The sequence below is a fragment of the Haliotis rubra genome, unplaced genomic scaffold, assembly GCF_003918875.1.
Source record: "Haliotis rubra isolate DU_JTF1 unplaced genomic scaffold, ASM391887v1 Scf137, whole genome shotgun sequence".
Taxonomy (NCBI): Eukaryota; Metazoa; Mollusca; class Gastropoda; order Lepetellida; family Haliotidae; genus Haliotis; species Haliotis rubra.
The window spans coordinates 407,214-419,427 of NW_025765303.1; the positions used below are offsets into that span (position 1 = coordinate 407,214).

Genomic DNA, 12,214 nt, shown 5'->3' on the forward strand with positions numbered 1-12,214 from the left:
CTATATATCACAGTTCTAAGCAGTATTCCTATATATCACAGTTCTGAGCAGTATTCCTATATATCACAGTTCTGAGCAGTATTCCTATATATCACAGTTCTGAGCAGTATTCCTATATATCACAGTTCTGAGCAGTATTCCTATATATCACAGTTCAAAGCAGTATTCCTATATATCACAGTTCTGAGCAGTATTCCTATATATCACAGTTCTGAGCAGTATTCCTGTATATCACAGTTCTAAGCAGTATTCCTATATATCACAGTTCTGAGCAGTATTCCTGTATATCACAGTTCTGACCAGTATTCCTATATATCTGTTCTGAGCAGTATTCCTTTATATCACAGTTCTTACCAGTATTCCTGTATATATCACAGTTCTTACCAGTATTCCTGTATTACACAGGTCTGAGCAGTATTCCTATTTATTATATAGGTAGTATTTTTCCTGTACCACGATTGGTCAAAAGACCATCACATGATTGACTACAAAACACGATATTGACTTGAGTTTTCTGATATATTACGATATTGACTTGGGTTATTAAAAATAGACAAGGAATTCCATACGAAGGGGCTTCCCCCGCTTTTCAGCCAATCAGATCACTCGGATAGATGGCACAGTGTGTGTATTAAAAGTTTTGTTAAAACCCGTTTCTCTTTCATTATATAATAAAACAATTATAGACTCTTGTAGAGGTCGATATCGGTTTTTATTGACCTGAGAAAAACCGATATCGACCTCTACAAGAGTCTATAATTGTATAATATCATACCTAAGTTATGTAAAAGATATTGAACATGGGTAAAGTCCCAAGTGAATCCAGGGTTTCACTGAGATTTGTTCAGAACCCAATACAAACCTGGGTCTGAAGAAATTTTCAGTACAACTTCCATAGTTGGAATAAGAAAATATATTATGAAGATGTTAGTGTTTCATCAACAACAGAACCAATATACAAAAAGAGGCTGTTATGTTCAGGTTTACATTTTTGATGTGAACAAAATATTAAAATACCTCAGAATTTTGGAAAAGCAGAGCTTGTAAGCCTGAACATTGACATACAAGTCTCTTTGAATTTTGTTTGTTACAGAATCAACAGCAGTGTGCAGGAAAAACAACTGAAGACAACCCTATAAAGTGTTAAGATGTCATGGTGAAAATTATGAAAGAGCACATCCTTGGATTTCGTGTGTGATCTTCAACATCCATCAAGGCATACAGATGGTTAGATATTCTTGATTTTTCAATTTGGGTAAATATAAAATGAAGAAATTCATGAAGATTTCAACTAAGTTACAAGTATTCAGTATCAAATGAATATTTTGTGCTGGAATCCTGGAGATATTCCCTGTGTTTCCATTGCTGTTACTAGGCCTTTGTCTATTGTACACCATACTTCAAACTCTTTATTCTGGGCTGAGTGAGCTGACAGCTCAAAAGCTTGAGTGAATATGGTTTTACACAGCAAAATTTAACAAGAGTCATCAGAAGATGACATATCCCCCGCCCCACATCTTTGAAAGAGCAAATCATCTGACAGTTATGTTAAGTCCAGCTTGAGTTTAGACTAATTGCAAATCGTTTCCATGGAAATCATGAAAAAAAAATGACAAAAATCTGCAAATAGCAAAAGGCACCACTTCAAGATCTGCCTCATATATCAGCCAAGTTTTAATGAAAGATATTAAGAAGTTTTGAGTTGTGCCCGGAAGCGAAACCTACCCGCCCTTTGAGACTATAAGTCTGAATTGTTTCCATGGAAACCCGAGAAAAATAACAATGACAAAATCTACAAATAGCAAAAGGCACCACTTTGGGATCTGCCTCCACATATCTGCCAAGTTTTGAAAGATATTAAGAAAGCGTTGTGCTCGAAACAAAACCTACCCCTCCCTTTTTGAGACTAAGGCCGCTAATTGTTTCCATGGAAACTGAGAAAATAATAAATCACAAAAATCTGGAAATAGCAAAAGGCACCACTTCAAGATCTGCCTCACATATCTGCCAAGGGACTGAAAGATATTGAGAAGTTTTCGAGTTGTGCTCCAATGAAACCCACCCCTCCGGAAAAATGTTTCCATGGAAACCAAAGAAAATGACAAAAATCTGCAAATAGCAAAAGGCACCACTTTAGGATCTGTTTGATATATCTACCAAGTTTTGTTGAAAAATATTGAACGGTTCTTGACTTGTGCTCCGGAAACGAAAGCCATCCCTCACTTTTGGGACTAAGTCCAAAATGTTTCCATGGAAACCAAGAAAAATAAAATGACAAAAATCTGCAAATAGCAAAAGGCACCACTTTAGGATTATGTTTGATATATCTACCAAGTTTTGTTGAAAAATATTAAAGCGGTTCTTGAGTTATGCTCGGAAACAAAATGATTACGGACGGACGGACAGGACAGACGAGGCGAGCGACGACTATATCCCACCGCATTACATGCCGGTGGGATAAAAATAGTCAAGCAATATCATGTCCAGCATAATCAATGGGCTTCACAAATTGTACCCATGAGGGAATCAAACTCAAGTCTTCTGTGTGAAGAGCAACTCCTTTAACCACAAGACTACCCCGTGCTCCTCTCCAAAAGAATCCTGGGATGAAATTTATAAACCTTTGGATACCTTAAGTAGCTCCTTTTTGATAAGGGCTTATCTGTATGAATATTTGTTAGTTGTCTGTGATGCTATATTGCTCCTGCCCGAATGGATTGTTCACAGACTGCAACAATTATCCTGGACTACAAAATGATTGCAGTATAAAAGAAACATCCATTCTTCCACCAAACCTGACAATAAAACTCAATTTGGTAATATCAGTGTATTGATCACAACAAAAATATGCGCAATATTTTCTTCATGAAGACAAAACAAATGGCTAAGGACAATGGCAGTTTATTTAATAATATTAAGTTACAGAGGCTACTAAAGTGACTTATTTTCAACAAAGGCATGCACAAAAAAAAAAGAAACAATACTATTGAATATCCAGCTGAATGGAATACATGGATGGTAACAAGGGCGTAATAAATGACTTTTGCAGTAAAGAGTATCAGTATTCAATGTTGCATATACTGTAGATCTGTGCGGGCAGAGTGCACAGGAATCCCCAAGACCATTGTACAATTTCCGAACTCACAATCTTTGGACATTTTACTATTTTGGAATGCCTTAACATAGCATTAAAACTGACCAACAAGATGGCAGCACAAACTGACACACAAATGAAGCCGATTTATCAGTCCGATGATCAATATGGAGCTTGATTTCATTGATTTATTGTCCTTATTTTCCTGTAACTGGCAACCACTTCTGTTCATGTTGTACTATTAGCCAGGAGAGGATTTCTTCTGTTCAAGTTCTTGCAATGATCAGGGCCAATCTGCGGTTATTGGCAACATATTTTAAGAAATTACACGTTATATCTGAGTACTCTTGATTTGAACACCTCGAAATTGAGTTAAGGACTGACTTAAACCTTCCACAACACTGACTTGCTTTAAGTGTTTAGACATGCTGACTATAATACTTTTAACAAGGAGTTGTACCTTAACAGGTCAAATATAGTAACAAAAAAGACCATCCTTACTACTACATTGCTGTAACTTCAGTAACTTCTACAACTTATTCGTTGACTTTGATAAATCACAACATTAATAAAAGAAAGAGATAACTAGGAAACAAGATTTCTAATATTTGACTTCCTGTTCAAGAACAAATATTTAAAAGCTTAATACGAACAAAATTTATATTTACTTCCATTAATTCATGGACAGAATCATTTGATGTCATGATCGAGAACCAACATTTGACAAAGTTCATGATATATATATTTGAACAACATATTCTCGAACTAGTGTGTCTGAAACATGAGAATATTTCGTATTAAGATGCACACAAGTAACAGATTGGCATCAAACAATACTAAGGTGTGAATACTAAAGTGATGTGAATACTTTGGTAAAGTCTAAAACAATATTCTATGATAATAAATATGTATATAATGCTAAAGTCTGGCTTGTAGTTCACAGGAATATCACATCTGTCAATTTTCAAGAACAATATCTCAACTTGAAATTCATAAAAATCAGTTATAAATTTCATAATTCATGAACTGAAAATAGTTCAGTGTTGTGATAAAAAGATGGAAGCTTATTTGAGTCTTTACTGTAACAACATTTAGACATTTTACCACAAGAAATTAAAGGTTTCAATGTGTTTTAGAAACAGAATTTGTAGCATCACTCTTAACATCAGTCAACCTGCATGTGTAAATATTTGTAAATATTTCTTGCGGCTTGTCTTAAACAAAATTCACTAGGAGCTGTTTACTAGGAATACAAGCAATGCTCTTTATAGACATTAACAACTACATACCGGTATCTGAAAACATGACTAGGGCATTTTTTTCCAGAGACAACGGGAAAATCTGTGAATATACTGGTAATAGATCTAAAATCATGAAGTACATGTAACTGATAATTCCTAGTGACCCTGTACTTGAAAAATATGACGTAGAAATACACTTTTCTTGTGATATAATTCAGACATCCAAATTCATATTCAATATAAACAGTGACAATGGCATAAAATATCAAATAAATTTGCACAAAACAATAACATGTGTGAAATAATACTGTGAGAGACATACTAACCCATGCACCGACAAATCCGTACACTCACCAAGACAACGGGTGTGAAAACCCACCTTACATACATGTACATAGAACAAGAAAACAAGGACACAGTTTGATTGTAATTTAAGAAGACACTTTACCCAAGAAAAGGGTAGATCTGGGTTACAATATGCGGGTACCTATGTGGACATGCTATTCTACTGCCTCACATAATTTTGTTAACTGACTAAATGGTAAATACATCTTGTAACAATTTTTCACCAAATGGCAACTATTCAACAGTATTAATATCGATGAGAGATTATGTTAGGACATAATTCACCTGCCAGATTTCGTGTAGTAATCTAGATATGAATCTCAATTTCAAAGTCTCAATTTGCCCAAATGGTGTGAGAGTTGGTTTTACAATCTGGATTTTGAGATGTGATTGGCCTAAACTCATTAAAACCATTTGAGGTAATGCAAATATGTACATTTTTAAATTTTGATTCAAACTTGATGTCCTGGATATAAAAGATTGTTTATTACGAGGACAATGATTCGCAAAATGACAGTTACTGATGGCAGAATTGGGACATATCATTTGAGTACATACTACATCTATTGTATTGCCACTCATGATTCGGACACATCTTGCAACTCACGTCAAAGGATATAGCATCCAAGCAAACACGTCCTACAGAGTCAGCTCAAGTTACAATTAAACTGTGCCAGTGATAACAATGCCTCTGACCAAGAGTACACAATGATGATGAAATGACTAGAAACCTCAGCATCACCACCATGACAAACAGCTGATGAGTATTTTGTTAGAAGCTCTTAAAACACATAACCATAACCAGGGATGCTTTCTCTATATTCTTCATGGAGCACCTTAAAAAAGCTGGAGCCGTTGACAAGTAACACGAGGAAAGTTCTCTGACCCATTGTGTGAGTGTAGTTTTGGCACCATTTCTCTTTAAAAATGAAAGCTTGTCAGTAAAACTGGAAGATCGATATTCATATTGATACATATTTGTACAAATGAGTATGGACTAACTGGTGTGGCAAAATCTACATGCAACATGACATACACAATAATTAACAATGTCTCAATATATAGCATGCATAACAATGACTAGGTGTGGCATGCATACACTAAACTACATAGCACTTGAAATAATATGTACCTGGTGAATCTTTTTCAAACTGAGCTCTATATTTTATCTTTCAAAGAAAACTGGCTATTATTCTTTTAGCGTACAGTTAAACTTGCATTACAAAAAACAAACTAGTTTCCAAATAAAATGCACATTTAGTTTTTCTTTCACATAGCACTTTTCTAAAAAATCTTTAGACATGAATAAATTAGGTTTTCTACATCTATAAAATCTTGGAACCTGGTAACTTAAATTTCAAAATAATTCATTGAATTTCACATGAAAATGATGCAAAAAATCCATAAAACCAGGCTTACTTGAAATAATATAATCATTCAATTGTCAGAGAGAATACTATTCAACTTGAGCATGTGTAATTCTCGAACGTCAAATTGTTTCCATGATGTCTCAGAAGGGCTTTCTGGAAACAATGTAAATGGAACTAGAACAGCACCAAATGTGGAGATTCTTCATAACATATGACAGTATGACAGAAACAAACTGACAATACTGATTATATCGTTACCAGAGATGAGGAGGAAACCCATAGAATTCTATGGTAAGGCTGAAACATGTCATAATTTCAGTTATATCCATAGCTGGACAATACAGCTGATAACAACCATAGGTGAAGACATTCTAGAACTTAACCAGTTCTTTCCAGTAGAAACTAGTGTACGTGTCCTTGTGATCACACACAAATGGAAATGTTTTCACAGTTTATGAACATCTTAATCATTGAGCAGACTATTTGACTAGTTACAAACACTTCGACCTGACAACTACCAAGTCTTTGTATTCTCTTGATATAAAGTGCAATAATTATCTGCAGATATGACTTCAAGGTCCCTCTAAGCCTCTATGACCACTGCCCATGTGTTTCTCACTTACTGACCAACAAATAAATTACCATCCATCATGCAAAATACCAAGACTACTGCATGCACCACCTACAAGAGTAAATAAATCATATATGGCACAATAAACAAATATCTTAATACATGTGGAAGCACGGACACGTTATAACGAATAATTTATACAGTCTGCCTGGCCATTTAGAAACACATATATGTTAACATACATCAACAAACTGGAATAATATCAGTGAGTGCAATGTTTGGCACTGCCAGAGGCTGTCCTTCAGTATGGAAGCCCCCAAGCATCAACAACCTCATTATTACAAAGTCTCCCTTTTGCAAATAAGAATTTATGCAAATATGGTTGATAATTTTACTTGAACTACGACTGACATTGAAAGGATATTTCATGTTGATATCTCATCTGAAAAGTATTTTTTTATCAATACATTGACCGAGACCAGAACATTGCATTTACATTTCTGGGTGTACGAAAAACTCAAGGATCACAATGTGAGGAAAAAGATTCCATGTTTGTTAACATTGACATTTGTTTTGGTTTTAATTCCTTTAACATTCAACACAGTTGACAAAAGAAATTAATTTTCAATAAAGAAGGCCATGTAAAGGGGGGGTACCCCAGCAACAACTATACCTGTACCGATATCGTCATCGTCTACCTATACAGCATCAGGAGACGTAAGTGTACAGACATTGATATTTTCAATGACTGCCCTACTGGAAACTGACCAGTTGTACAAGTAACTTATACCTGCATTGGTGAACAATTATGGATGGAACTGTAAAGGATATATGAAAAGACTTGAAAGGCATAAATACTGGCACTATTCCAACTGCCATCTCTCTTGCAAGTTCATGTTAGTTGTACAAAGATGAAGATGAAAGGGCTGTGCATACTTACTTTCCTGACAAACACAGATTTTGTGCACTGAGTATACATGGTAGAAGGCTGTCATCATATCTTTAACTGTACAACCCAGTGTCAAATGTGCCAAATGACAAACGAGCTGTAGGCATTTCCAATTTAATTTCACTACTGATTTCAATTTTAACCACTACAATGCAATCATAACTGCAAATTCAAAGACTATATTGCAAAACACAGATTCTTTTTCTTGTATATAACTTAAAAACAAACTTAAAATTTCATGAGGCAGTGAAAATAATGAAAGCAAAATGCAATTATTTAATGACTGAGGTTTTTCACACAAGGAATGACGTAAAAAACATATCGCAAGTCATGAATTAAAAGATCTAAAGTTGTCCAGTTGTAAGTTAAATGCAAAAGGGAATGTGTTTAATGAGCATGGTTCAATCTCATATACAAAGACAATAGGAAGAGGCAGAAAGAATGACCCTAGAATTCCATCACCTTCAACCTTCACTGACAAACATCCCCAATCACTTTTTTCTCACCAAAATTCAGTCTTAAAAGGTTTAGCATAAAGAAAAGCTAAAAAACGATGCCAGAAGCAGATCATAAATAAATTCCACAAATTGCACCAAGGCAGGCTTCAAGATAAATCTAATACACCATCAAAGTCATATCTGACTCGATCGCAGTAGCCATATCTAATACATCTTCAATATAAAGACTGATAGCAAAGAAAAGGATTGAGGTTTTTGCTGTCAAACTTCAGAGGCATGACTTCATTCTGTACCCTTGCATGAAGTTTGAAAAATAAAAACTATTCTTGTAAAGAATAATTTGTAAAAGAATTGACTACAGATTGCCTTATATAAGCAAATGAAAATGATTGTGTTAACATTTTTAATTCCTCAGGAATAAGAGGAAAATGATTGTGTCAACATTGTTAACTCCCAAAGCAGAAGAGTCAAGGAAGGGTCATTAATACATGTTTGCACCATATGTGGAAGCCATAAGCGGAAGCCATACTGTTTCTCAGTTCAGTAGGTTTGCAAGTGGACCCGGTTGTCAGACTGGAAATTTTCCACACATACAGTGGGAGCCAATTTTCCATGAAATCCTAGAAGTTAATTTCATGAATGTCCATTTCCATTGTCTTCACTGTGTTCTGTGTGATGGCCAGTCTTCCGACGCTTGGCAAAATGTTCAATTCTGTCTTCTAAACTATCTGTAAAACAAAAATGGGATTGAGGTTTACAGTAGGTGGGTTTAGTTTTACGCTGGTATTGGGCAATATTCCATAAATAACACGGAAGAGGACACCAGAAATGGGCTTCACACATTGCACCCATGTGAGGAATCGAACCCGGGTCTTTGGCAAAATGAGCGAATACTTTAACCACTAGGTTACCACACTGCCCGTTGAGGGATTGAGGTTTACATGGCATGAAAGGTAAAATGTAGTGACGTACATGCTCATGTGCATGTGCATGGATGTATTATGTTTAAGTTCAAGTTAATATCGCTCCATACAGCCAACCCACTGAGATACCATGCTGCAGTTGAACATGGATACTCACTGAGTGCCGAGCACGAGTCAGGATAATAACAAGTACCTTCTTTTAAAAACATTTTTGACTCTACCATGGATCAAACCACCCACCTTACACACTGTGGGTAGATGCTCTAATAAGTTTAGTTTTATGCCGTTTTTAGCAATATTTCAGCAATATCACAGCGGTGGACACCAGAAATGAGCTTCGGGAATCGAACCTGGGTCTTCGGTGTGACAAGCTAACGCTTTAACCACTAGGCTACCCCACTGCCCTGGGTAGATGCTCTAACTGTTACACATCATGGAGGTGCACTAAGCAATATCACAGCTACATAGTACTGGTCAATGGATTTTCAAATCTTACAATGAATCGGAGATCAATTTCCTCGCTTAACACAAACAAGTGTTGCTGGGGACCTTCACTTTCAAACTGGATCCCCATAGATATAGAATGAGTGAATTGTGTTTTACACAATTTTGAACAGCTATTCAGATTCTAAAAGCATGAAAAAGGAAGTCCAAATAGATGGCGTTCGTAGATGTTAGCAGCTGAACTGACACATTTAACCACAGGTGACCAAGAATCATTGAAATAATGAGATAAAAGGAGTCTAACTAAAATCAGGGGAAACAACTCTGCACGTTGCTGAGACAACACATGTATGTGGAAATAAATGTGCTGCTCTTACCGCACATGGGTCGTTCCAGCAAAGGCCTGTATATCCTGGGTTTGTTGCCCGGTGTGAGCCATTCTGACTGCTGCAGAATGGGTGCACTCAACTCATTCCATGGAGCAATGTCAGACTCTGAAGGATAAAACATTGTGTAAGTGTTTACACCAGCATGATTAACCCTATATTTGGTATAAAAATGGAGGTTTCTGATACGATAATTAGTGGTATTTCACTCATTTCAGAAAGTGGGCCAACACCTGTCTGAATATGGGACAACACGTTTCATGATTTTTATCAAGTTTATGACCTCACTATCTCACTAAGACCTTACTATCAGGAAAACATCACTCACGAATTCCAAGAATGCAATCAACTGACTTAGATTTTTGTCTAAGATACAAGTCACAGCATAAGAATGACATGTGAATAACTTGTCTTACTTTTGGTTAATTTATATCTCACACTTTGTCAACAATATACAACCACTCTTGAAAGTTGAATGTGTGTCCAACAAATCCCCAAACACTGCTTACCTGTTTCAACTTTAGCTGTGTCAAGCTGGTCCAACATGCCTTTAATCATGGCTGCCCTGTAGAAAAAGAAACAATTCTCATCACTATTTACAAACTGCAATGTCACATTTCATTCAAACAAGGTCAATGAAAAATTTACTATACAAAACTAAAATCATAGTCCGCTATCTCAACTTCAGGGTTGTAATGACTGATCAAACCCCAACAACAACAGCCTGAATTTACTGCATTTCAAGTGGAGTGGAGATCTGGGTTGGCCGCATTCAGTAATATTCCAGCTATATGGCACCTGGGTTAGTATTGGTATTGGTCAATAATTGTATACAATCACATAACAGGATAGGCTGACTGTGCAAACAAAGTTGAACACGTGACTTTACCTGACTGCATGTTGAGCCCACAGCTGCTGAAGATGGCGGATGTTGTCTTCATGCCAGTCTAAAGGAAGACAAACGCATTACAATAAATATCTTGAAAGTGATTCAATGTATTCATGCTTCAGTAAACAACGAGAAACAATTAGCCACACACACAAGCAGACTACTGTTTTCTGATTGGCTAAAAAGGGGATCATGTTACATTATTGTGTTGACCGATCTCACAGAATTTGTTTCTACAGTTACTGATTAAATAAGTCATCTTCAATGACTAATTTATTTATAGTAATAGACTTTTAACATATTGTTGCATTTTTAGAGGTCTATACAGATTTACTCCGTGTTCACGTCAGTTTTACAATTTGCACACAAACGTTTACATTTGTACCATCGGAAAATGAAAAAGATATTCTAAAAATCCAAAAACAACGCTCTATTCTTATGGGGGAAAAATTGTCCTAGCTTGTCAAGGCCAGCAAGAATACAGTCATATAGAACTTGTCATAAACATATTCTTGTCCACACATACCTGCTTCATAGACCCACTCAACATCATCTCCAAAATCACAATCATACAGCACAAGAGGTATTTCTGAAAGTACAAAAGGAGTGAGTGAGTTAAGGTTTTACAGCGCTTTTAGCAATATTCCAGCATTATCATGGCAGGGGACATTGAACCCATGTGGGGAATCGAACTTAGGTCTTCATTGTGACAAGTGAATGCTTTAACCACTAGGCTTCCCCACTGTCCCATAAGTACAATACAAGCCATGTGAAATAAAAGATGGACATTTAAAACAGCATACTTTTCGTGCTCCCATATTAATTATCAATATATATCTTTTCTTTCTGAGTGACAGAATTGATAAGGCACCAGGGGTAATGAGGGGGGAGTCAGTATGGTATAACACCTCCTTGAACAGTATTCCATAAATATCAGGACATGGAGAGGAAGCTTGAAGGTGACGCAGGTCTCAAATGTTTACCATTAGGCACAACCCGTGAGTACGGGCAATATGCTGAAAGACCCAAAACAACCATGGTGAACCGATTTCTGAACCTACATTAAAAGCATTTTTACATGCCCAAGGTATGTATCCCCTCTTATTGCTGCACCTTAGAGGACATGTAGAAACTCATGCCTTTCATCCTCAAGCCCATAAAATCTCCCAACAGTGGAAGGAAGACATAAAGCATGCAGCTGACAAAATTTTAAACAAGAATTACTGCATATACTGAAACCGTGACTGATTTATCAACAAGATCAATCGGCTCTGTTAGTTACAAGTTTTAATAACAACATATTTCCACTGCACTTTTCAAATGCCATTCACACACATCAAGTTGTGATCTGTTTTCTTACCTGAGGCCATCGTGTATTGAGGTTTTCTGGGGTTCTGTTCGATGTTCAGCAATTCATCAATAATCTGTACGAAAGAAACAAAAATGTTATTCACTTACTCTCTGCTCTTAACAGCACTGAGAAAATCAGTGATTGAAACATGACAACTAGACCATAGATAATATTTGCTATATTTACTTAATAG

At 36.1% G+C, this 12,214-nt stretch overlaps 1 protein-coding gene across 3 annotated transcripts in view; it reads right to left on the reverse strand.

Annotated features, from left to right (window-relative positions):
* Positions 1 to 2,885: 2,885 nt before the first annotated feature.
* Positions 2,886 to 12,214, reverse strand: part of LOC124268192 (tRNA pseudouridine(38/39) synthase-like) — a 29,145-nt gene continuing 19,816 nt past the window's right edge. For all 3 annotated transcript variants that reach the window (XM_046703217.1, XM_046703219.1, XM_046703218.1), the window contains 6 exons: positions 12,031 to 12,094; positions 11,197 to 11,259; positions 10,671 to 10,728; positions 10,291 to 10,346; positions 9,773 to 9,889; positions 2,886 to 8,756 (listed from right to left, as the gene is read on the reverse strand). In XM_046703217.1, the coding sequence (XP_046559173.1) occupies positions 8,662 to 8,756; positions 9,773 to 9,889; positions 10,291 to 10,346; positions 10,671 to 10,728; positions 11,197 to 11,259; positions 12,031 to 12,094 (453 nt within the window). In that variant the 3' untranslated portion in view covers positions 2,886 to 8,661. The remainder of the gene's footprint in view (positions 8,757 to 9,772; positions 9,890 to 10,290; positions 10,347 to 10,670; positions 10,729 to 11,196; positions 11,260 to 12,030; positions 12,095 to 12,214) is intronic.